This window comes from Aethalodelphis obliquidens, unplaced genomic scaffold, assembly GCF_003676395.1.
Source record: "Aethalodelphis obliquidens isolate GAN/ISIS:26980383/991018 unplaced genomic scaffold, ASM367639v1 scaffold23, whole genome shotgun sequence".
In the NCBI taxonomy this organism is placed as follows: domain Eukaryota; kingdom Metazoa; phylum Chordata; class Mammalia; order Artiodactyla; family Delphinidae; genus Aethalodelphis; species Aethalodelphis obliquidens.
Window position 1 is genome coordinate 9,690,807 of NW_020837967.1, and position 27,648 is coordinate 9,718,454.

Here is a 27,648-nt window from a genome sequence, read left to right on the forward strand (position 1 = left end):
CCCTCTCTCTCTCTCTCTCTCTCTCTCTCTCTCTCTCTCTCTCTCTCAGGCATTCAGCGATTAGAAATCTTTGTGGCCGCTCATCTGTCTGCGGTTGCCCCTTATTGATGGGGAAGATCAGGTGATGCTGGACTGGGACTGTCTGTGTCATCCTTTGCTCAGAATCCAGGCAGTCTCAGTTCCAGGCATCCTGAAGTCAGTCCATTGCCAGGAAAGCTGTGGGTGCTAAAGGGGATTCAGCAACGGCTGTAAAATTCGCAGCATTTCTTTTCATTCAGACTCGCTGAGGAGAGAGCTTCACTTGTATTTGCCCAACACATATTATTATTATTTTATGTTTCCTCAGAGAGTTTTCCACTGAAGCCTCACTTTCTGCTTCCCGTCCTCACCACTGTACACACTGTCATTTCAGTGGCAAGTCTGTTTGTCAGAAAACTCTAATTGCTTTATGTGTGAGAACATTAAACTGCGATAAATTTATGTACGCAGCTGCTCCATTACTGCAGAACAAGTTTTATCTCCTAATAAATTGATGTTTCTTTTTAGTGTCAGCTAAAACCAAAATTTACACACGAGGAAGTGAACCTTAACATTAAATAATTACTTCAATGCCACGCGTGGTAAGAAAGGGTCCACACTACCCAACTCTAAAAAGGCTGGAGCCAGGGAAATGGTTTTTTCCTCTGTTAATTGTTTCTTGAAAACATAATTGCACAATGGCTTTAATTGAAATAGGAATGGAAGCTATGCCCTTTTAAAGCAGATACTGTAAATAGTGTCATCCTTTGGTATGAGTTACACCATCAGGGAAAAGACTAAAAGGCTTATTTATGTTGAAGGGTTCGGGGGAAGGAGAGAGATTTGCTTTGGTGGTTTGTCTGGAGTTGCATTTAAGATAATGGGGTAGATGCTTAAAATTTGCTGGACTTTGATTAATATTTAATTCATCTTTTCTACAAGACTTTGAATTCAACCAACCACTAATAAAAGACAGAGCTTGGACAAAGGACTTCTAGAAATTTGACTGACTTTTAGAGAATATGAATTAAAATGGCCAGAGGCTGGTTTTCTTCTTATTTCTGTGTTTATTATACCTCAAATATGGGGCTCTTTTAGGAATGATATACATTAAAGACTTTACTTGGCTGATCCCATGTGGAATAAATAAGAAATAGTATTGTGTTTATTTTTATTTTTTTGGATTCAAGTCTTTACAGTGGATTTCTTTTAAATTGAAGTATAGTTGATTTACAATATCATGTTAGCTTCAGGTATACAGCAAAGGGATTCAGTTATACATACATGTATATATGCATATATATATATTCTTTTTCCTTATAGGTTATTACAAAATATTGAGTATAGTTCCTTGTGCTATACAGTAGGTCTTTGTTGGTTATCCATTTTATATATAGTAGTATGTATCTGTGAATCCCAACCTCTTTAGGGTGGATTTCTGCAGAGGGAAGAAACTGTTAAGAGAGCATTTACAAAGGCTGGGCTGTTCTTTCCATTTTCCTTTATTTAATCCCCACAGTTGAGCCTGCAAGGAAATTCCCACTTCACAGAAGAGTTCAGAGAGTTTGTCATCTGACTCAATTCACAAAGCTGATCGGAGATGGAAGAACCATGATGGAACCCAGCTCTCTGCTTTCACACCCCAGGCTACACCTGCCTCTAAAAAGCTCCCTTTCCCTGGATCTGAGATTCTTTCTAGATCCCACTGGGGTCTGCTTTTGCCACAGCTGGATGCTGGGTGGTGTGTGGAGGTCTCAGTGTATGAAGGGCCAGCAGACACCCTCAGTGGGTGAGACCGCTGCAGATACGTATGTTTACTTTGAAGTCATATTATGAAGTGAAAGTTTATTTTATATACGTGTGTGTGTGTGTGTGTGAGAGAGAGAGAGAGAGATCCCCTAATTCAAGTATGGAGCAGATTAGAAAGCTTTTTCTCCAGTTTCTATGCATCAGGAAGACAATAGCAACAGAGTGTTAAAATGTGGGCCAACCCGGCATAGCCCTGGGCTGAGAATCTGTATATCCGCATTGTCCTGAGTCTGCCATCTCCTAGTTTGTTAATAACCTTGGCATGTCATTTTATCTCTCTGGGCCTCAATTTTCTCATTGATAAAGAGAAGTTGGGGCTTCCCTGGTGGCGCAGTGGTTGAGAATCCGCCTGCCAATGCAGGGGACACGGGTTCGTGCCCCGGTCTGGGAGGATCCCACATGCCGCGGAGCGGCTGGGCCCGTGGGCCATGGCCGCTGAGTCTGCGCGTCCGGAGCCTGTGCCCCTCAACGGGAGAGGCCACAACAGTGAGAGGCCCGCGTACCGCAAAAAAAAAAAAAAAAAGAGTTCTAAGAAGGAAGGAGTGATCAACTGTGTCAGTTGCAACTAATGGTACAAGGGGAGGAAAGTCTGACTGGAGTGGATTGAAGAAAAAAAAAAAAAAGAGAGAAGTTGGTCCCAGTGATCTCAGTGCTACCTTATGATTTGAGTGTTCTTCAGTTCTTTTTTGGGGGGACTCAGTACTGATTAGCTATAATTATTGTCATTTTTTAAATTTAATTTATTTTTTATACAGCAGGTTCTTATTAGTTATCTATTTTATACATATTAGTGTATATATGTCAATCCCAATCTCCCAATTCATCCCACCGCCACCGGGGCACCCCCCAGGAGCGTTCTTCAGTTCTAAAAGCAATGGTCACATGATCGTGGAGTAGAGACTCTGCAGCATAAGAGCTATTTGCGTGCTGGCTGTTCCCTACTGTGTAAGAAACAGTTACAGTTTCCTTTGCTTCGCCTTTAACCTTCCCAGCCTGCATCTGACCTAGAAGACAGGAAAGCAGACAGTCCAAGGACAGCCTGGATGTTGTTCTATGCCAGTTCTATCAATTATCTGGGAAATGATTGAATATTCCTTTTTTTAAAGCCAGCTTTGTTTTTTAAATGGCATTTGAATAAAATGTTAAATGCCGCGATGGAGATCAACACACACCCAAACACTTAATTGGACAATCTGTGATGTCCTGGCTCTAGCATTTTGGAAGAGTTATGAAGTTGATGGTATGGTTTTTTTGAAAGTCTCTGTTAGCTACAGGGAAATTTTTTCAAAGTAACAGAAAGATCCTGTGAAAAATCACATAAAAAGCATGTTGGGGGCTTCCCTGGTGGTGCAGTGGTTGAGAGTCCGCCTGCCGATGCAGGGGACACGGGTTCATGCCCCGGTCCGGGAAGATCCCACATGCCGCGGAGCGGCTGGGCCCGTGAGCCATGGCCGCTGAGCCTGCGCGTCCGGAGCCTGTGCTCCGCAACGCGAGAGGCCACAACAGTGAGAGGCCCGCGTACCGCAAAACAAACAAACAAACAAAAAAAAGCATGTTGGGTTACAGGGTAAAATTGAAGGATTTAACTAGACGGCGTCCCTCTTTGTCTTCAAAAATATCTGGTCTTAGTCGTCTGTAAAGCCATTTTAGGTTAAAAAAAAAAAGCAGAAGCATTATGATATTTAGTTGGGATGTTCATTTCATGCTGAATTTCTAAAAATTTTTAGCACGATAGATAGATAAAGCTTGCTAGCTAGCTATATATATATATATATATATATTCTGTGGAATCTTGTGTTCTCTTGTATAAGGAATACATAGACTGTACTTAAACTCGTTTTACAGTATTTGCAGTCTACTTTTACTATTTAACTGTAAAGATTTAGAATTATTATATCTTTCCTTATGTGATCCGTTGTTACTATATCATGGCCTTATCTGGTGCCAACTCCTTGGTCAGAAACATAACCTCCAATTATAACACTGCTCCTGTGGGAAAATGTGATTCACTTTATGATGTGGTTTCTAGGAACACATTGTGGGGAAAAGTCGAGAATGCCTGCCTTTTTTAACATATAGGCTTTTCAACCCTTTATACTATCAGTTACACCTTGGCAAGATGTGAACAATGTGTCTTAGATTGGAGGCTGTTCATGGATTGTATTTGAGTGGGGTCTCAGAGCACCACCCCACCAAGTGCATACAAAGGGGATAACAAAATGTATACGTCAAGCTTAAGTTTCAGTTGGAAAGTTTGCTACAAATATACACACTCATGTTTTTGAAATGAGAGTTTTATTTAAAATGTTATAAAGTAAAAGATCTCTCTTCTCTGTGATGCCAAACATCTTGATCTTCCAAACATAGGCTATAGTCATAGTTACTGATAAGTCCTGGCTTTTCTCTCAAACATGCAAAAGCTCGTTGTCCTTTTGTGCTCCTTTTCATCAGTAATTAGAATTACATTATTGGTGAAAATCTTTAACATACTATTTTAATTACTTCTAAGATCCTGATATCTTAGTCATGAGATTCTCAGTTACAAGGACAAAAAATAAAGCTTATTAAGTTTTGGGGTTTTTAAATTTTTTTTTGGAAAGTGCTTAAATTAATTGAATATGTCCAATCAACTTAAAAAAAAAACCTCTGTCATAATAATATCCATTGGGACTTAGAAGTTACACAAACTAAATAACTCCTCAGAAATACTGAGAATATAGTGAACGGTAGCCTTGGTCCCGAGAGGGCACATACTATACTTTTTCTTTTATTCTTTTCATGAGAAGAGTTAGCCAAACTCTCAATGGAACAAGGAACAGATTTGATAACAGATATTAACCTAACATCAAGGAAATGAGAAGGTTAATCTTACAGGCTTGGATTTAGATAATCCTGACAACAGTACATCAGAGCTGTCACGTTTAGTTCATTCAAACAAAATTTTAATTTTCTTTAAAGTTTCTTTCAGTTAGTGAAACCTTAGCTCTCATGAAAGGAACTAGATCGACAGCCCCTGAGGACACTCTTTTTTGTCACCAGCACAGCAGCATACCTGCCAGCATCCCAGGTACACCAAGCCCAAGTCCCAGCCTGGAGGGGGCAGAGAGGTTGGTGTTTGGACCCACAGGGATTCCTTGCAATGAGCCTTTAGCAGCAGAGCCTGGCAGGTTACTTGAGTTGCTGCTCAAACAGAGCACATTTTTATATCCCATTAGAGCCCCACTTCATAAGCACTTCCAGCCTTCCTTTTTGCTTCTGTATTGCTGTGAAAAGTAAAAACAGTCCTTTCCTAACAATATTGGTTGGATTTATCATATATACTCATCCCTCTTGTCTTTCGACATGTTCTTTCTGTATCTGATCCACTGTTATGGCTTAAATTACACCTGTGCATGTGTTGGTGGCAGCTGAAGCTCTCTCTGCAATTTCACTTCTCTCCTGAGCTGCAGGCCCAGACGTATAACCTACTCTGTGCCTCTCTCTAGAAGCCATTGTCTTCAGTGTTTATCAAGTGCCTGGGTTAGATGCTTTCTTAGACATCATCTCACATTATTCACATACACACAAGCCAAATATTATTTCTGTTAGAAGAGTCAGAGGAAATAACTACTCAGAATAGGGAAAGAAATTCTAGGCTTTATATTCCATACTCAGTAGAGTGGTCATTGTGACCCTCTAGGAACTGTGGTTAATGAAATAAAATTTATTCTTGTAGGAGTACTGACCACTGAATTTCCAAAAATTATTGTAAGCAGTTCTTAAAAATAGTTATTAAAATGAAGCTTAAAAGGACCCAAAAAGGTAAAAAAATATTAGAAAATTGAGCTAGTAATTATAATTGAACATTAAGTTTATCTCAGTTTCCTGGTAGCCAAGGCAAAAAGGACAACATGAAAACTTTACTCTGTGACAAAAGGAAATGCATGAGTTTATCTGGAGAAATGCTCTGATTAGCAATGAATTCCAGGAGTAATTTTTAACATACATACTTGTAAAAGGGAAATTGCATAACAAAATGACCATTTTCAAGTGAAGGGTTATATAAGATTCATTAATGCTCTTATTATGATCAACTGTTTGTGCAATAAATGGAAATATATGAGATCATCTGTAGAATATCTTCTCTGGTGTTATATGTTAGGAGTAATTTCTCACATATACACTTTCTAAAATAAAAATTGTATAACGAATTGGATTACGTTTGTAAATATAGGGTTGCGAAGAACACAGAAATGTTCACATTATGACCACTTGTCATATTGACTTTTGACCAAAGTTGAAGATATAACATTATATCGTAAAGATATTTTCCTGAGGGCTTCCCTGGTGGCGCAGTGGTTGAGAGTCCGCCTGCCGATGCAGGGGACGCAAGTTCGTGCCCCGGTCCGGGAAGATCCCACATGCCGCAGAGCGGCTGGGCCCGTGAGCCATGGCCACTGAGCCTGCGCGTCCGGAGCCTGTGCTCCACAACGGGAGAGGCCACAAACAGTGAGAGGCCCGCGTACCGCAAAAAATATATATATAGATATAGATATTTTCCTGAGAATTTAAGGTAATATAACCTAGAAGTATTTAGCTTTCTGGATAAATATTCTTGGTCTTATTATGAACAGTAGAATGTTCATAGATAGTTTTGTAAATCCAAAAGAAGGGGGAAACTACTAGGAAAGGGAGAATCCTTTGTCAGGAATTTCACCAACAATGTCTACCTACAACTTCAAAATCAGTGTAAGATTTATGTTTTTATCCCATGATTTTTAAGAAAAAATGTTCAAACTATCATAAGTTTTTTTAAAAATCACCATTTTTGGTAATTGATTTTATCAAATGCCATACCACTATACTTTTCATCAATTATAAGATTCACATTTTTCACAATTTAAAATCTCCAATACTAAGTTACTTCTTACAATCAATGTTAATTGGCAGCATTCTCTTTCTGTCTCAGAGATATATAAAATGTGTCATGATTTAATGGTTTCTTTTTTTTCCTTTTTTGCTTAGTTGAAGTATAGTTGATTTACAATATTGTGTTAGTTTCTGGTGTCCAGCAAAGTAATTCAGTTATACATATATATATTCTTTTCCATTATAGTTTATTACATTGAATATAGTTTCCTGTGCTATACAGTAGGGCCTTGTTGTTTATCTATTTTATATATAGTAGTTTGTATCTGCTAATTCCAAATTCTTAATTTATCCCTCCCCACCCCCTTTCCCCTTTGGTAACCATAAGTTTGTTTTCTATGTCTCTGAGTCTGTTTCTGTTTTGTAAATAAGTTCATATGTATCATATTTTAGATCCTGCATATAAGTGATATCATATGTTATTTGTCTTTGTCTTTAATCTGTAGGTCCATCCATGTTGCTACAAATGGTGATTTAATGGTTTCTTAAATTCAGCGAAATATAATTGTATACTTCATACATACTTCTTACATTTTAGTTCAGTTTGCAACACAAAAAATCAGACTATATTGATTAAAAGAAGAAAAAAAAACTAGATTCTGGCAACAAAAGGGTAGTGGATTACTTCTCCAAAATTGTTGACATGTTATTGGAAAGATAGAGAATCAACTCCTTAACTGAATCCATGTTGTAATAAACCCTAGTGACTTGATGGAAACAATTTTGCAAATTTTGCAGTAAGTATCATATAAATTTGTGTTTATCAAAAACACCCTCAAGTTTATTAAATGTTTGGCATTTTACCCGTCTATTCCATGGACTCCATACGACTTCATAAAGTTCTCTAGATAATGTCATGCCAAGACCATGGAGATGACATTTTGATGTCAAAACAAAATAATATAGCAGAAACGTATAGAAACAATGTTGCAGTGACAAAATGAAATGTCAGTGGAGGTCTGTTGTAGCATAATGTCAAAACAAAATGTCAGCCAGAATCCATGGAGACACTATTATGATACCAAAATCAAACAGTATCAGTGCCAGTCTGTAGAGACATTACAATATGAGAAAAGACAAAACAGAATGATATCGTTGAGATCTGTGACTTCTGAGTCTCAATGTAGCTTTATGTTGGATAATTGGCTTGTGACAAACATGGGTAATAGTTCAGTATATGTTTTCTAAATCCTTCTTTTGCAACTCAAGAAAATATCCCAAACTGGTTCTTTAGTATAAATGCCTGTGTTAGAAAATTGCTGATGTTTACATCTAAATCTGTGTCAAAGTCTGTGTCTGTGTTCTGGGCTTCTGTTGCTACCACACACATAATTAGTTCTATTTGGTATTGGCTTAGCTTCCCTGCACACTAGTGCTTGGACATCAGCTGAACGTAAAAATATGGGAAAGGCAGTGTTACAGTCTGCTTGTAAGGGATCATACTGGGTTTTAGCAGATGCTTTGCTCCATTTCTTTCTCCTCTGTCCTCAGGTATAGCTGGCACTGCCCCTGCCTTGGGGAGCCTTCAGGCATCAAGGCTGGTTTCAAAATGTACATCTGAATTCCCATGACCTTTGCCCCTTCCACTATGGTCCAGTAGCACCTTGGCTGGGTAGTTACTCTATCTGTTTTCCAGCTCTTCAGTATTAATTGAAAGATCAAAAATTCTTTGTTTATTGCAGAAAAACAAATCTTTTAAAAATCTGTAAACCTGCTAAATAAGGATTTTTTCCCAAAAGAAAGTTATTTAAATTAGTAAAGTATCAGATTAAAGTCTGAACAATATTTTAGACACAGAGAAGTGAAAATTTCACCATATGAATCACCTTATAAAGGTCAAAAGGTTTTTATCCACATTTTAAATGATTTGTGTCTGGAATTCAATATTACCAATTTTTTTTTTTTTTTGGAAATTTGAAAATCCCTGAAACTGAGAAAAAGTTAAACTAGAGAAAAGAACATGAATACTGTGCCTAGAAAAGAAATTATATTTTTTCTCATTTTATATTTTTTCTCATTTATCTCATTTATTTCTCTAAAGTATAATTTTAAAATTTCTAAATATTTAAGCAAAATGATACAATAAAGTCTTCAGTAACTAGAAGCCAACCAAGCAAACCCACAATTAGCCAATGTGTTTGCAAATTGCACTTTTTAGGAGAAAGAGGTAGATGCCTACAGAAGTGCTACTCTTGGGAGTTTGTAAAAAAAAAATTATCAAAAAAAAGTAAAAGGGCTTTGGGATAATACCTATAGTCAGTAAAGTAAGATTCAACTCAATTTCTTCCTTTTGTTTCCTACTCAGAGTAGTCAGTAATAAGAACTAAAGGTCAGGACTTCCCTGGTGGCACAGTGGTTAAGAATCCGCCTGCTAATGCAGGGGACACGGGTTCAAGCCCTAGTCTGGGACGATCCTATATGCTGCGGAGCAACTAAACCTGTGCACCACAACTGCTGAACCTGCGCTCTAGAGCCCGAGAGCCACAACTGCTGAACCCACATGTCACAACTACTGAAGCCTGTGTGCCTAGAGCCCATGCTCCACAAGAGAAGCCACTGCAATGAGAAGCCTGCGCACCGCAACGAAGAGCAGCCCCTGCTCGCCTCAACTAGAGAAAGCCTGTGCACAGCAACAAAGACCCAACACAGCCAAAAATAAATAAATAAATAAATAAATAAATTTATAAAAGAAAAAGAACTAAAGGTCATGAGAATCTTGAAACTTTTTAAAAAGTTAAATGATATTCATCATTCCTTCTTCCCAAGATGGAAGAGAATTTAGTGCTTTCTAGAAGGATTTTCAAACACGAGGATTGAAACAAACAAAAAGGGCTTTTGATAAACTTTTAGTTCTTCAGAGTATCAATTGGTTCTTCTAAGACTCTGATTGTTTGGGATCTTATACTAGGTTTAATTTGCTTGTATTAATTCACATGTAGTAGCCACAAAACTATGCTGTCTCCTGAAAAATGACATCAGCTTTGTGTGTGGTGGGGTCTCTGGAGTCTGGAACTGTATTCTCAAAGCATGCTCTGTAGCTGAGGCAGGACTGTACTGTGGGAGAAGTCAGGACACATTCTTTATCATGAGCACCAGTGGAATGATTTTAAGAGATCCAAATGGGAGCTGGTCACTATTTGGCAGGAGAATTAAGAGTGGAGGCCAGAAAATATTGAAGCAGAGAATTAAAAATTATAAATCATAGCCCCCACATTGACCAGTGGGAGTAAACTTGTGTAATAAACATAAAGCCAAGCTGTGAATTTCATCACATGTCAAAGAAGGAAAACTGTTTGGAGTATTGATGTCAGAAAGTGCGTTTGCGGGGAGAAAGTTTGGAGGACTTGGGTAAATCATTAAAATATGATTTACTTCTATTTGGAGCTTTGTAGATTACATATGCAATGCTTTAAAAATTTAGTCTTGGGCTTCCCTGGTGACGCAGTGGTTGAGAGTCTGCCTGCCGATGCAGGAGACACGGGTTCGAGCCCCAGTCCGGGAAGATCCCACATGCCGCGGAGCGGCTGGGCCCTTGAGCCATGGCCGCTGAGCCTGCGCGTCCAGAGCCTGTGCTCCGCAACGGGAGAGGCCAAAACAGTGAGAGGCCCGCGTACCACAAAAAAAAAAAAAAAAAATTTAGTCTCCAAGTTTATATATATGTATATATAAGTATGTGTATATATATATATATATATATATATATTTAACACATAAAAATATAAACATGTAGCATAAAATCATATACTTTTAAAAAGTTATATGTGTATATTCGTGTGTGTATATATGTGTGTGTGTGCGTATATATATATATATAATCCTAAAAAGTAATATAGAAATAATCCTAAAGTATATTGAGGAGTGGTATATATTATCCTGTTATGAACAACAACAACTATCTTACAGTTTTAGAACAGTCACATCCGTGCCTTTCATATACTAAAATAAAACCAATGTAAGTATCCATGTGCCTTGAAATATCAAATATTCTTGAAAAGATATTTGATCTACTTGAAAATAATTGAGAATTAAGCATAATACAAACTGGAAAGTCCAAAACTTGACAGAGAATAAAGATATGTTTTCCTTTTTTCTTCTCGAAAATCACTCCAAAACAGCAAAAAGAATAAGAAACAGAAATACTATCTCTATTTTTTCTGAAAATAAAAAGTATATCTTTTTATTACCATATATGATGACAGAATAACCCCAGGATGTCAAGACACAAGCTGACATTGGCTCCTCAGACCTAAGATTGGCGGGTTCTCCTCTGAAGAAACTGAACAGCCCCAGTAGGAACCCTCATACACTGACATGTGGGAATCCCCACCCGTAAAAGTGGCTCCCTGCCCAGCCTTTCTGGAGTAATAGCTGCCGTTTCATAAGCCCCACCCATGCATACACACAATGACTAATTTTTTTTTTTGGTTGTGTGGCATGCAGGATCTTAGTTCCCTGACCAGAGATCCAACCCGTGCCCCCTGCAGTGGAGGCACAGAGTCTTAACCACTGGACCACCAGGGAAGTCCCAATGCCTCATTCTTAAATAGAAAGGACAGGCAAGCTTATCAAACATCTGAGGAACGCCTTAATTATGGGAGACAGATGAAAACAATAACAATAAACTTAAGAGAAGAACTTGGAAGAAACAAAAATTACAGGGAAGAGAAGAGAAAATATTTAAAAACGGTAAGTAATACCCACCATGAAATAAGAGAAGATACTGCAACCATCAAAACATGACCAGGAAGCTATTGGAAGGATTATTAAGAAAATATGAACGAACTGTTGGAAAATAATAAATATGATAGCAGTATGAAGAAACACAATTGAAAGCTTGGTAGGTAAGATAGAAGAAATTTCCCCAAAAATAATGAGACATAAGACAAACATGGCAGGAAAGAAAGAGAAAAAAAATCAAAGTTCACCTTGGGAGGTCAGGCATTTAACGTGTATGCTTTCTAGAAATAGAGATGATGATGGAGAGAGTGTTAGAGAAATAACATAAGAAATTTTCCCACAACTGGAGAATTTAAGATTCTAGATCAAAGAATCGATTTTAAAAAGGGAGCAGTGAGAAGTTTCAGAATACTGGAAATAAAGAGATGAGCCTTTAAAAAAGTATACAGTAAAGAGTTGGGAGTCAGAATGTTAGCTGACTCAACAGCAGCATGGGGAGCAAGAAGACAATGGGGCCCTACCTTCAAATACTGCAGGGTAATGTTTTCTAACCTGCAGCTCCATCCCTCACCAAACTGCCCATGAGTGGTGATGGTAGAATAAATATATTTTAAGCACACAAAGATACAACATTTTTTGTTTCCATCACATCCCCTTTTAGGCAGCTATAGAATGCATGCTCTAACAAATCCCAGGTTGATGATGAAGAGAGATGCTGGGAACTAGGGAGCCAGTGCAGATTGGGACGTGCGGGACAAGCATGGGGGCTGGAGAACTCCAAGAAAATAACGAGTTGATAAGCTGTGGTAAGTTTGATCTTGTGGAAATTTGTATTAAAAGCTGTAGAAGGGGTTTCGCTGGTGGCGCAGTTCCACCTGCCAATGCAGGGGACACGGGTTCGAGCCCTGGTCCGGGAAGATCCCACATGCCGCGGAGCAACTAGGCCCCTGTGCCACAGCTGCTGAGCGTGCGCTCTAGAGCCTGCGAGCCACAACTACTGAAGCCCGCGTGCCTAGAGCCCATACTCTGCAACAGGAGAGGCCACCACAATGAGAAACCCGTGCACCACAAGGAAGAGTGGCCCCTGCTCGTCACAACTAGAGAAAGCCCACATGCAGCAAGGAAGACCCAAAGCAGCCAAAAATAAAATAAATAAAAAAGCTGTAGAGGGCTTCCCTGGTGGCGCAGTGGTTGAGAGTCCGCCTGCCGATGCAGGGGACACGGGTTCGTGCCCCGGTCCAGGAAGATCCCACATGCCGCGGAGCGGCTGGGCCCGTGAGCCATGGCCGCTGAGCCTGCACGTCCGGAGCCTGTGCTCTGCAACGGGAGAGACCACAACAGCGAGAGGCCTGCGTACAGAAAAAAAAAAAAGCTGTAGAGAGGGAGAAAATATTTGCAAAAACCCCCACATATCTGATTAAAAAAATACACAAAGAACGTTTAAAAAATCGTTTAAAACAATAAGAAAACCAACAATCTGATTTTAAAAAGGATCCAGGGCTTCCTTGGTGGCGTAGTGGTTAAGAATCCGCCTGCCAATGCAGGGGACACAGGTTCGAGCCCTGGTCCGGGAAGATCCCACGTGCTGCAGAGCAACTAAGCCCGTGTGCCACAACTACTGAGCATGTGCTCTAGAGCCCGTGAGCCACAACTACTGAGCCCGCTTGTCACAACTACTAAAGCCCACGTGCCTAGAGCCTGTGCTCTGCCACAAGAGAATCCACTGCAATGAAAAGCCCATGCAATGAAGAGTAGGCTCCACTCACCGCAACTGGAGAAAGCCTGCGCGCAGCAACAAAGACCCAACACAGCCAAAAATAAATAAATTTTTTTTAATTAATTAATTAATTTAAAAAGAGCCAAAGGCCTTCACAGGCGTCTCACCAAAAAAGATACAGAGATGGCTGATAAGCCTCTGATAAGATGTTCCATACCATATGTCATCAGGGAAAAATGCACATTGTGAGATACCGCTACATACCTATTAGAATGGCTAAAATCCAAAACACCAACAGTGCAGTGAAACCACTCTATATGATACTGTAATGATGGGTCCGTGTCTATATATATTGGTTCAAACCCATAGTATGTGCTGGTGAAGACGTGGAGCAACAGGAACTCATTCATTGCTGGTGGGATACAAAATGGTACCAGTACTTGGGAAGACTGTTTAGCAATTTCTTACAAAACTAAACATACTCTTACCCTACAATCCGGCAATCATGCTCCTTGGTATTTACCACATAGAATCAAAAACTTACGTCCACACAAAAACCTGCCCACACATGTTTGTAGCAGCTTTATTCATACTTGCCAAAACTTGGGAGCCACCAAGATGTCCTTCAGTAGGTGAATGGATAAATAAACTGTGGTACATCCAGACAATGGAATATTATTCAGGGCTATAAAGAAAGGAGCTTTCAAGCTATGAAAAGACATAGAGAAAACCTAAAGGTGTACTACTAAGTAAAAGAAGACAGTCTGAAAGGGCTACATACTGTATTATTCCAACTTTCTGACATTCTGGAAAAGGCAGAACTGTGGAGACGTAAAAAGATCAGGGGTTGCCAGGGGAGGGGTGGTGGGAAGGGATGAATAGGCAGAGCATAGAGGATTTTTAGGGCAATGAAACCACTCTATATGATACTGCAATGATGGAGCCGTGTCTTTATATATTTGTCCAAACCCATAGAATATGCAACACCGAGAGTGAACGCTACTGTCAACTGTGGACTTAGGGTGATAATGATGTGTTAGTGTAGATCCATGAGCTGTAACAAATACCCCACTTGGATGGAGGATGTGGATAGTGGGGAAGGCCATGTCTGCATGGGGACAGGGTGTACATGGGATAGCTCTGTACCTGCCTCTCAATTTTGCTGTGAACTGAAAACTACTCTAAAAAATAAAGTCTTTTTTAAAAAGGTTGTAGGGACAGGGTCTAAGAAAATGAAGCAAAAGGAAAACCATGAATGTCATAGAAGAAAGGAAATGTAACCATTATGCGCCACTTGAATTAGCAGTGGACAATATATGCATAATGTAAACACTAAAAAAAAAAATCATTGAAAAGTTGTGCTAGAGCTCTATTGGGAGGAACTGGGAGTGGGAATTGGGATTGCAGTGTGTAAGAGAGCTAGTGCTTCACCAACCTTCAGAGGAAGTCAGCAGTGTTTTTTATTTTATTTTATTTTATTTTATTTTATTTTATTTACTTTACTTTGCTTTATTTTATTTTCTTCCAGTTCTGTTGAGATATAATTGACGCACATCACCGTATAAGTTTAAGGTGTACAGCATAATGATTGGACTCACATACATCGTGAAATGATCATCACAATAAGTTTAGTGAACACCCATCGTTTCATACAGATGCAAAAGTAGAGAAATAGAAAAAAACAGATGTTTAAAACTAATGAATCAGAAGATAGCAGTAAAAATGTATCGTTCTGAAATATGTAAATACCAGAGCTATTTGGCTAGATATGGATTACTATTAAATCCCTAGCTTTTGTTTTGTGTAATGAGTCATACTGATAATATTGATAAATTTAAATGATACTGAGTCCAGTATTAAAAATCACTAAGTGAAAGAAAGTGAGTCATGCAGAAATCATCAAGAGTATATCACAAACTGGGAATTATGATCAATCCGTTCTGACTATCTCAGGTTGAGTTAAAAAGAAATATCATAGAAAACAGCTAAAAGCCTTAAAAAGTGGGGTTTTTTTGGGAGGGGAAGGATTGGGTAGTCAGAGGAACAAGATGTGATGAAAAAGGAGATTCTTTTATTTTAAGCTTTTTCTTTAGCATTGTAACGTATAAACTATACATAGGCGAGTATTACTGTGAAAAAAATGTAATTTACAAAAGAATGATGTCTACCATTAATTCCAAACCAATATGGTCACACTTTTTGTGCTCTCTCATAATACTTCAGTTAAACCTAAATGAGAAGTTAAGTTGATTGACATTTCTGTCTCATTTATTTCCAGATAAATAATTTGTAAATTAGGTTGTGGTCAAATTGTGAATAGAAGAAAAGCCTAGAAAATTATTAACTAATAATTATGAAATTAATTTAGAGCATAAATAGAAGTAAAAACATTAATTACCAGTCAAGAAAAATATTCTAATGATCTTTAAAATGTTTAAAAATAATAGATGCAGACTCTTTATTTGGGCCCATCCAATGTTGTTTTTTTAGAAAATGAATAAATTTATGTTTCTGCTTTTATTCTAGGCATCAAAAGTGTTTCAGAGTTAGCCACTCATGAAACCTACAGGCACTATATCTCCTGTTAACATTATTTTCCACTTTAAGTCATTTCAGAAAAGCCATATAGAATGTAACCATTATTTAGAATTATGACATGAGTATTAAGCACTGCACTGCATTGGAATTTTTATCCTAAGAAAACCATAGCTTAGTTTTGTATAATATTTTGCAATTATGCTGTCATTAAAGACAGAGAATGCAAAAACAAAGAAAATGTTAGCCTTAAATTCTATGTAATCATTTCATGACTAAAGAGTTAAAATAATGGTTCTATAATTAGTTTCTATACTTGTATGATAAAACCTCTGTAATGTGAAAAAGAACATGATAATTGTTTTATTTTGTCATCAAAAACCATCCGTTTTGGTAATTTAATTTCCATTGCTTTTTTATTTCAAATTTCCATAATATATTCCTGATTTTCACTCTTCTTTTAGTTCTTCAGGGTTTTCACCTATAATATTAAAATCCATTTGCTCTTTCTTCAGACACTGAATTGTATATTTTAGTTTAAAGCACAGACTTTAACTGTAGGTCACAACTGACTAACCTTTGTATCCCCAGTGGTTTTACTGAATGAATAGTATAATCCATAACCTTTCCTCAACTCTCTAACCCATTAGAATAACCTTACATGTCCTTGCCGTTTAATAGACAGTTCAAGAAAAATCACACGATTTATGAAAAGTAAGTGCACTTTGGGTATTAACCCCAAATTATAACTGCTTCTTGCATTGTGCAAAGAAAAATGACATATGGGGTTTCTTATAGGCAGTAACATTTTATTTTCAAGAGTGCATTTAAATTCATAGGTATACCTGGAAAACATTTTCTCTCCCATCATTTATTCATTTAAAGCCACACAGAGTTGCCTGCTAGGAAGACTCATGCCTGCAGAACTGTGCTTCTGTCCACGGCTCAGCCCCCATTTCTCACAGGGGCTTGTGGGAGTTCAATCTGGATTTCTCCACCATCCCTGGGGTCTTAGATTCTACCATTCACCCTCATAGTATTCAAAGACTGTCTGTTTAGAAAGGTTTATTAGAATACGATCTCTTTGATAGTTTTATATTGATAGTTTTTGAAAGCTTGCTAAATAATATTACTTTTGTGCCGAGTTTTACCGTATGCCTCCCTGGAAATGTGGCCTGAAGACTGATCAACCCTTCCTGGTAGAAACCAACTTGTATTATTTCTGTGAAATTTACTAGTTAGGAGGAGCCACCTCAGACTCACGATGGAATATCTTTTTTCGTGTATTTATTGTTGAGTCCTGAAATCATGTATGTCTGTGCATGTGTGTGTTCTTTGTAGCTGGAAGAATTCCCCTCGAAAAAGTAAAGCTAAATTTTTCTCACTCCTGCCTGAGCCCAGTGACAGGCTAATAAGGAAGAATGATGATAGTAATAAAATGGGGTGAGGGGTACATTCCTGAGATTTTACTGCTTAGGAAATGATAGCCCTGTTACCGAATGACCACAGAGGGACTTGGAGTGAGACCCCGTCCCAAGTCTTTCTGATGGAGAGAGATGACCCTCCCTACGACTCATCACATCAGAAGCAAGTGCCGTATTAACAGCTTTGGTGACCACCTTTTCAACCCAGAGAACATAGCTGTACATTTTTAATTTGTTATGATTTATAACACTGAAATTGGTGTGAAATGGACCACAAATCATGGGTGTCAGAATCTGAAAATGAATTTTATCAGCTGAGGAAAGTGAATGCCTCTGGGATTTGCATAAGTTTCTCATAATTCTTTTCATATTACAGATGATGAGTATAACTGAAAATAAACTGAAAATGACACTAAGTAGCTAATTTCACATGTACGTGTAAAAATGACACTAAGTAGCTGATTTCACATGTACGCGTAAACATATATAAATATAGCCATTTAGCCTCACTTTAGACTTTCCCTATAGTTCAAGGTGTGATTTGTACCTACCCATAGAAATATTTGTCTAAAATCCCTATAGTAAATATTAAGACCATTCATTACATCTCACAAATATCCGGGATTATCTACAGAAAAATGCGAACGTTAAAACAAGGTATTCACCGACTTTATTTTTTCACTGTACAAACTTGGAAGAGAGAATTTATACCCATATAAAAATGCTAAGATTGAAGAAGGATCTATCCCCAAATTTCAGATGTTGTAAATACCTTTCAGCATCACAAAAGAGCTGCCCTCGTTAGAAACTAACTTTGCATGCATAATTAATTTGAGCACCGCATTCCTCCTTCACAACCAGAAGAGAAATTGAATTCAGGTGTTTGGTGAACATACGGAGGATTTACTGAGAATTTATGACCTGTGGTTTGAGTGTAAAACCCCAAGATACTTGCTGATAAAACTTAATGAAGCTTGTGCAGAGGAGCTATTTTTATCTGTAGTTCGGTAATTGATACATTTCTTGGTTTAACCCTCCCACCCTTTCCCCCATTCCTCATAAATCTTCCAGTCTGAGAGGCAGAGCCATAGCAGAAAGCCAGTCTTCTTAGCCTGGTCCCGCTAATGCGTACCTAAGCTGAAGTTCAGAGTTGGCTTTGTCATGGCATTTTAGCCTGTTCCTTCCCTTTTAATTTAGAAATGTATGCCTCTTCGCCTGCACAGGTGACAGGAGGCAAACCATGGGCCATGGGAAGAAGTGCTTCCACGTTCCTCTAAGAGAAGCAGAAGTTTTCAGAGGAGTGATACCATGTACTCTGCCTTAAGGAAGCAAAGATGAGGCACGGTGGAGCCCATCGTTAGAATGTAGGCAACAAATTCATTGCCATTTAGAGGCTTTTCTTTTCCCCCTAGAGGAAGCACACTCTGGGGGACAGGAACCCGCCACAAACACACCCTAGCACTCTCTCTCTGCTGCTGTGTGTCCCTAGGATTTCACAAAGAATGCTCCCGATTTGAGTGGCAGGAAAGAGAACATATGACACGTGCTCCATTTTACCATACGAGGTGTAATGGGTTTAATGAGAAACCCGGGTTTGCTCACTAATTTACAGCAATTAAGAACTCGGTTCTGACATCTGTAGATTATAACTACTTGTCTGGCGATTACAAGATCAGGAATATTTTATGGAATTGCTAATCAGCAGAGAAAAATATCTAAGTGAGAAGAGCGTTGTTCACCTGCAGCCTCTGAATGGCGTTGTTTCCTGGCCCCTGAGCTAGCATCCCTTCTTAGTTCAGTAACGTCACCACGCCCACCACCAACACTTTAGTCATCCCTGTTCAAGAACTTGTTTATATCCACTTTATCACGCTGACAATCTGTCTATTTTGAAAGGATTACAACTCCGTACATCGACGCGTAACATCACAGTAAGACATTGCTTAATGATCTGAGACGCTTGTGGTCATTGCTGGCTGCCTGTTTCCAAAGCTATGTGACAGGTCTGCCCTACATATGTTTTCTCCAGTGTCACTTTTTGCCTGCTCCAGTTTGGTTGTCTGTTTTAAGTGACATTCAGGAAATAGTTGAATTTTGGACTTGCCACTGGTACTAATAAAGGCACTAAAAGCTTTTCCGTTCCTCGGATGTAAGAATTCATCAAGCAAGGGAGGGAAATACGCTCTAATTTTTCTCCAATGAAAATGTTTCCAAAAATACGAGTAGTCTTGCAGGATAGGTTGTTCCCATACTGTGCTGGATCTCTAGTCTTTCCGTCTCAGTAAATACCAAGGAAATCGATAAAAAGATAACATTTCCCTTAAATAAGTCGACTAAAACCCAGAAACCTTGCACGAAGTTTGAGTTGTTAGCTAAAGACATCAGAGGTCAGCAGAACAGGATCTGAGTATAAACGAATGGAGTCTTGGAAGCTTTAACTTAACTATCGCCTTTCTAAGTGTGCTGGGATGCAAACCATAATGAGGTTTCAGCATCCTGACTGTGGCATCCCAGGATCCGGAGAGGATCGGTCTTTGAAGTGCCGGCAGGTGGAGGAGAAAAGGTTCCTTAAGCAGAGAGGCTGGTACTTTTCCCATCTGGTGCGCCCGTGGAACACCTGGGGGGAGGTGATAGAAATATATCAACAGGAAAAAGCTTCGAGTGTGCAGCTGCTTTATCTCCACGGTCTCAGGTATAATTTGGAAATCGGCTTTTGCATTTTTTTTAATTGGGAAGAAGAATAATGTCCTTTTGCATCCCCAGTCATTGGATGCCAAGTACAGGTATGAAATTTCACTAGCATTTGGAGTAGAATTTTGTACTTAGGCCAGAAAGTAAATTGCTAGGGCTGAGAAGTATAGAGCAACAGTGAAGAGGCTGAAGGTATGAGCTGATACGGGTAACCAAAATCTTTACTGTGTCCCTGTTCTTTTGCAAATTGCGGATTTGAAGGACATCTGTTACAAACTGAATCCTTGGCAAAGTAACTAAAACCCGTTTTAACCAGGAATATCTCCTCGTGGGTTGTGTGTTGACCCAGATCCTAGCAGGTCACCAATTTCTGCCACAAAGAGAAACTAGGATGCGTCCTTGAGTTTGGTTTTACCAAACCACCTGGTTGGTGGGGCTGTTCTCCCCACACTCGGGGAAAACATTGTTGCTTTGGCCTTAAGAGGGCTGATTTGCAGAGAGCATAGAACCAGAGTGGGGCGTTTTGGTGAAGTGACGGGGAGGTTGACAGAAGGAGTTACCCTAAGCCATTGCGTAGATTTCCGTGGGGTGTTCTTGGCTGTACGCTGGTGTCTAGTGGAAAGTGCACTCCATTGGTTTCACGTGTTAAAGTCTGGCAGTTACCATCTTTCAGTGACATCTCGTGCAATAGTATTTCCTTTGTGTAATTTTTCTAGGAGACCAGAACTTTGGAGTGATTAATCATATAAATGATAGTGGTAAAACTCATTCATCAAGTATGATTCCTCTCCTTTACTCTGCTCTTCTAACCAACAGGCTTTGCAACAGGCAATATTTATTAGGTTGCAACTGTGGACAAGGCATAGTTCTGTGAGCCCTTCCAGGCTACTTGCTTTCATTTAATAGTGTACAACGCCCTCACGTTGTTTAAGGTGACATGGTGGTGATAGGTGGTGTGTGTGTGTACGCTAGAGAGAGCAAGGTTTAGGGAGTTTAGGTGTTATCTTTTGTTGTCATCAGAGGGAGACCTGCCATACAATCACATTGCAAACCCCTGTTTGCATCATATCCACTAACATCGTACCGGCCAAATCAAGTCGCACAGCCAAGGCCATCATCAGTGGGTATCAGTTTTTGCTGCAGAGCAAGTTAACACAGACTTAGCTTCAAACAACACATGTTTATTGTATCAGTTTCTGTGGGTCTGGTGTCTGGCAACGGCTTAGCGGAACGCCCCTGCTCAAGGTCTCATCCCGGGGCAATCGAGGTGTCAGCCAGGCTGGGTTCTCACTTGGAGGCTGTGCTTAGGGAAGCCCCACTTCCCTGCTCCTGGAGTTGTTGGCATTATTCTGTTCTTTGAAGCTGTAGGATTCGTGACAGCTCCCTTCTTCAAAGCCAGAAAGGGGAAAGAAGGACTAGTAAGATGGACCCTGTGTTCTTATTTAACCACGTACATGGAGTCGTACACATTTCTTGACCTTTGCCTCATTTTACTGGATAGAAGCAAGTCACAGGCCCTGCCCACACTCATGTGTTTGGGTTGCACAAAGGTTGGGATCCCAGAGGCAGGGGTCATGGGACACCTGAAAGTCTGTCCATCATAAATATTTGCTAACAATTTACCTGCCGCAGGGATGTGACGTACAAAATATATGATTGTAATGAAGGCCGAAACTTAAGGAAGAGAAACACACACCCGTCTAAGTACCAAACACTGTAAAACAGTATCTGGGTCAGAGGACAGGGAGTATTGAGGAATTGAAAGGAAAAGATGAACATGGGCTGCAGTAGTTAGGAAAGGCTTCAAGGAGGTGGAATTTGATTTCTTTGACTTCCTGGTAGAATTGGAAAGATGGAAAGAAAAAGAAAGGGTATTACAGAAAGAAAGATACGAGCAAATTTATCTCCTCTCTTCCTTGGAAGTGTCTCTTCTCTTGTACTAGAGTGTAGAATCATCTCCCCCTTCTGAGCCCATGGATACATCCCCTCCCTCTGTCTTCCTCCTCTCTTCGCTTTCCCTTTCTCCTTCCTTCTATAGGAAGGAAAGTATGTACCAAGATGGTACCTCCTTGTTCAGAGCAATGAGGTTATTCTCCCTTCCATTGAATTCTGGGTCTTAAGGCTATGCCCTCTATTCCAGTTTTCTGGATTTCCCTTGCATAATTAAACATGCAAATGTTAAAGTATTTTTAGTCCATAAAGAATTCATCAGTCACATCACAAACACCTCTCTCTCAGCATATGATGGTCTGAAAAGATAGATCAGAACTCAAGCCTGCAGGCCAGTGTGCCCAGTGTTAGATCAGGAGCAGAGGCAAGGCTGCATGGACAATGCCCAGTGGTCTTTTTTTTTAAATATTTGCTTCTTGGGCCTGTTACTAGGGGTCCACTAGCCTTATCTCGGTGCAGTGAAAGTAAATAACCTGGAAAAGCAACATATAAAATAGGCAGCATCTGTAGAATATAAAGTAGAGCTTACAAGCTAGCAGGCAACAGATATGTTTTTGTCTCACCTAGGATTGAAAAATTAAAATAAGCCAGTATTTAAAATTAGAAGGTAGGGGGCTTCCCTGGTGGCGCAGTGGTTGAGAGTCCGCCTGTCGATGCAGGGGACGCGGGTTCGTGCCCCGGTCTGGGAGGATCCCACATGCCGCGAAGCGGCTGGGCCCGTGAGCCATGGCCGCTGAGCCTGCGCGTCTGAAGCCTGTGCTCCGCAGCGGGAGAGGCCACAACAGTGAGAGGCCCGCGTACCGCAAAAAAAAAAAAAAAAATTAGAAGATAGGGTGGGGACTATAATTCTGACTTCTCTCAAAAAAAAAAAGGTAGAAAGCAACATCAGACCCATATCCTTTCAGGGCAATGATCTACTGGAACCAAGTAAGGGCCTCCCTTTCTAGACCAAGCATATTTCTCCCAGTTGTCCAAGGACATACTTCGTGCTTCCAGCGCAGTGGGTCTCCTTCACTCTTTAGTTAATTGCCCTGCAGGCATTGGAATTTGTCCCAACTATGAAGCCTGCAGGCCTTGTTTTCAAAGTGTTGTCCGTAGAGTGCTTGCAGTGCTTTCAAATGCATGCAGATTCCTGGGCCCTGCACTAGCCGGGCTGACTCAGAATATCTCAAGATGAGTCTCGATCAGCATTTTTTGAAAAGCACTCTGGATGATGAGATTCATACACAAGACGCGTCTAGTGGTGAGACCCTCGATTATGAAGTTTCTTTCCTCATTCAGTGCTTATCTACAGATAGGATTGGGGCTGCAGTTAGCATGGATTGGTGTTTTCAGCTACTTTTGCTTGTGAAGCGCATCGCAGGAGTCCAATCTGAAGGTTTTAAAACTTAGTACTCTGTGTGATCTACCTCTGATAGGAGAGAGTACATTCCCACGGTAATTGGATGGGAAAGATTTAGGTTCCGTCTAAGTCAGGGTTAGATTGTACACGTGTGTTAGGGATCTCCATAGTGTGTGATCCAATGTACGCTTTCTTGACCCTGTCAGAAAAAATCCCAGATCATTACGGGACCAAAATCCTCTTCATTTAGTTTAAAATACACACACACACACACACACACGAGTGTGTGCACGTGTATAAACACCCATGTGTAAGAAAGGCTAAATGCTAATGTTGGACATAAACTGTGTAGATTTCTTTTACCCAAAAAGCATCTCTGTCATTCCCACCCTCATCCCTCCTTTCTGTACACTCTTGGTAAATTATGATTTACTGACTCCTCATTAAGAGTTTTATTGTCTCATTCACCCATCTGATCAACTTAGGTGATATCTTTGTTATATTCCTCACCAAAAAAAATAATAATAATGAGGAACTTTAAGTTGGCAGTGAACCCAAGTATAAGTTGATTGGGGTCTGCAGGCATGCGTCACGAATGCTAATGAATATCTCAAATTTCCTTTGGCCTTCTTGGCAGAAGAGGTAACCGAGAGCTTTAGAAATCCAGATGCGAGTTATTGGCCCTTAGAGCCTGGCCTGAGAGGCAGAACTAAGCAGTTGCAGTGGTTCCCTCTCTAGAAGCCAGGGTTTCACCTGCAGACTGCCAGCTGGTATTCCCCAAGGATTCTTGATAGGCTTCCAGTCTTTGGAAATCTCCATCCATCAGAAAACCACTGCAGCCTTCAACCCTCGGGTGCTTTGCTAGTCTTAGGCAGGTCAGTCTGCTTCCTCTAGAGCATAAGAAGAAAGGAAGCAAGGAAAAGGGAGTGAAACAGGGGTCTCGCCAGCTGCCCAGATTTGGAAATAAGGTCAGAAGTGACTTCCAGATCTTGTCTTGTCCTATGAAAAGCATGAAGTTCACCAGAACTTAAAATTAAGGACCTGGGTCCACTTCCCTTGTTGTGAGACTGAGAATGTAAATTGGTACAGCCACTATGGAGAAAAGTATGGGGGTTCCTTAAAAAACTAAAAATAGAATTACCATATGATCCAGCAATCCCACTCCTGGACATATATCTAGAGAAAAACATGGTTCAAAAGGATACATGGGGCTTCCCTGGTGGCGCAGTGGTTGGGAGTCCGCCTGCCGATGCGGGGGATGCGGGTTCGTGCCCCGGTCCGGGAGGATCCCGCGTGCCGCGGAGCGGCTGGGCCCGTGGGCCATGGCCGCTGGGCCTGTGCGTCCGGAGCCTGTGCTTCTCAACAGGAGGGGCCGCAACAGTGAGAGGCCTGTGTACTGCAAAAAAAAAAAAAAGGATACATGCACCCCAATGTTCATTGCAGCACTGTTTACAATAGGCAAGACATGGAAGCAGCTTAAATATCCATTGACAGATGAATGGATAGAGAAGATGTGGTACATATATACAATGGTATATTACTCAGCCATTAAAAAAGAATGAAATAATGCCATTTGCAGTAACATGGATGGACCTGGAGATTACCATACTAAGTGAAGTAAGACAGAGAAAGACAAATATCATATGATATCGCTTATATGTGGAATCTAAAAAAAATTTACTTCATGATGCAAAACCTTATTTACAAAACAGAAACAGACTTACAGACTTAGAGAATGAATTTACAGTTACCAAGGGGGAAAGATGGGGGGGAGGAATAGATTGGGAATTTTGGATTGACATGTACACACTGCTATATTTAAAATAGATAACCAACAAGGACCTACTGTATAGCACAGGCAACTCTGCTTAATATTCTGTAATAACCTAAATGGGAAAAGAATCTGAAAAAGAATAGATACAAGTATACGTATAACCAAATCACTTTTTTGGGAGACTGCGCATTCAGGTAATCACAAATAGTAAGAAGAGGTCCGTTTTCACCAATGGTTTGGACGTCATGGACCTAATAATTATGTGGTTAAAACTGTCTGTGCTACATGAAAATAATAGGGAAATATTTCTACTAAGACTTGTAAAATATTTCGCCAGGCAAGCCTCCTACAATCCCCCTATTAAAAGCTGTGAAGTATGCAGGGGACAAAAGAGTCACAGCTGGAAAGAGGGCAGTGAGGTGAATGAATGTTCACTTTCCTAGCCTTTGTCTTATGAATCTGTCCACGTACCTACACCATCACAGTTTCACATGGAGGGTGAGGAGTTCTGTGGATTGGGCGTTCCATCTGGAAAATGTATCTGCTGGGACAAGATAAGATGCTGTATATATGATTTAAAAACCAGTAGGAATAACACCCTACTAGGCTCAGGAGTGTGGAGGGGAAGTTTAAAGTGGTACCCACGTGTAGACGGAAGCGTCGTGTTGTCAACTAGCACATTTTACAGATTAACTTTCCATGTTCTCTGGCTGATCAGTCCCAAAGATCTATCAGAAGAGGAACAAAGGGAACACAAGTTTTCATTGACTGGGAAAATCATCAAATTGAATGTATCGACAGGATATTCCAGAAGCTCTCATGAAATTGATAGAAACATAAGGGTGATAGGAACCCACCGAGGAGATGAAGTGATGAAAGACAATCCCCTATTCTTAGAAGTTGTTCATGTTATGGTCCTGGATGTGATCATTTTCAATTTGAGATTTTCAAACCTTTGGAATTCTTGAAAATATGTGAAATTATACAAAGACGTGTTAGTTTGAGAATTTTATACGCTCTCCTCTGACAGACTTTCTCTTTCCGGGCCACCTCTCACAAATGACATTACCCAGGGGGCTGTGCAGCCAAAAGAACTCAGATCCACTCTGAGTCATCAGGGCAACAGGTCTTCAATGAAGGGACCCATCCCCCTATTGGCTGACAGCTTCCCATTCTGCCAGCAGCTTGGAGGGGTATATGTGATAAATATAAGACTTGGTTCTTGTCCTCAGGAAGTCTGAAGTTTTGTTGGAAAACTATATACCTAATGTGCTTGAACAGCTGTCCGGATTGGATGTAATTTTGTGCTTAGGGAATGGAATCCACCAAAAGTGCTGTGAGATTTAAGATTGATTTTGGTTATATCTATTACTCTTGCAAAATACTGTTTTAAATATGTATGTAATTTAATAGGGGAGGGGCTTTGATGTCTGCTGTGTGTTTTACTAAATGAAACAACAGGGTATAGTGAGATGAGGCTGGGTTAGTGGCCAGAAAATTCTGGATTCCAGTCTCACATTCCCCACTGGCTAGAGAAAGACTGGAGACTTCAAACAAGTTACTTATCTTCTCTGAATGGCAGTTTCTACCTTTGTGTGTGTGTGTGTGTGTGTGTGTGTGTGTGTGTGTGTGTGTGTGTGTGTGTGTGAAATACTACCTTCTGCACCTATCTTATAAGCTTTCTGTGAGGATAAAACAGAATTCAAAGCTATAAAAAAGAAGGCAAAATTATTATGAACTCATTGGTTCAATCAAACTATCACCTGAGGTTATTTTTAAAATGCTTTTCATGTATACTGTGAGTGTTGGATTTTGTGTATAGACGTGGGAAAACTCATAAACAAGAACTTCATATAATGGTATTATGAAAGTAATACTGCACGTTTGTGAGTCTATATTGTATGGTGTTGTCTCACTTGATTGTTACAACTATGATATTTAGAGCAAAAAGGATTCTTATGTGCACTTACTATATATAAAGAAGCCGCAGCCCAGAGACGTTAAGTACTTTACTTTAAGAAGGTGGAGGAGCTAGGACTGGACCCTGGTATTTCCGACTTTTCATGCAATGTCCTTTCCAAAAAATTTTTGCTGCCAACACCTTGCCAGATTCCCGAGAGGAAATGAGACTTTTAAAGAGCTGCGTAAAAAGGAATGTCTAGGGCTCCCCTGGTGGCGCAGTGGTTGGGAGTCCGCCTGCCGATGCAGGGGACACGGGTTCGTGCCCCGGTCCGGGAAGATCCCACATGCCGCGGAGCGGCTGGGTCCGTGAGCCATGGCTGCTGAGCCTGCGCGTCCGGAGCCTGTGCTCTGCAATGGGAGAGGCCACAACAGTGAGAGGCCCACGTAACACACACACACACAAAAAAAAAAAAAAAAAAAAAGGAATGTCTAAAAATACCACTTGCCCTCTTGAATATCTGTCTAAAATCACCTCAGTAAGTCTCAATCATGAGAACAAAATGCAAACGTATTTCAAATGCCTAGATATTGTCTTAAAATTTCACTTCCTCTCAAACAGCACCATTTCACAGCAAGCTGCCATTTTTTCCTAGCAACTTCCATCCACAGATTGTATTTCTGAAGGGTGTTCACTGTTGCCCGTTTTGTCTTTTAGCAACAGATCAACTCCTAGCAACCATGATCGGATACAGCGTCTCCGGCAAGAATTTCAGCAAGCAAAGCAGGATGAAGATGTGGAAGATCGGCGACGTACCTATAGCTTTGAACAACCCTGGGTGAGTGTTTGGTGTCTTGGCACAGTCGTAGGAAGTCCTGCAACTTCCCTGCAGTAAAAGCCTCT

The 27,648-nt window shown here is 40.1% G+C and overlaps 1 protein-coding gene across 18 annotated transcripts in view; it reads left to right on the top strand.

Moving 5' to 3' along the window:
• The window catches only part of PARD3 (par-3 family cell polarity regulator), a 673,340-nt gene that overhangs the window by 590,981 nt on the left and 54,711 nt on the right, over nucleotides 1-27,648 (top strand). For 17 of the 18 annotated variants that reach the window (XM_027121740.1, XM_027121747.1, XM_027121741.1 and 14 more), the window contains one exon: nucleotides 27,463-27,583. In XM_027121740.1, coding sequence (XP_026977541.1) covers nucleotides 27,463-27,583 — 121 coding nt within the window. Of the gene's footprint in view, nucleotides 1-9,040; nucleotides 9,078-27,462; nucleotides 27,584-27,648 lie in introns of those variants that run through there. The other variant, XM_027121755.1, reaches the window with a different exon arrangement.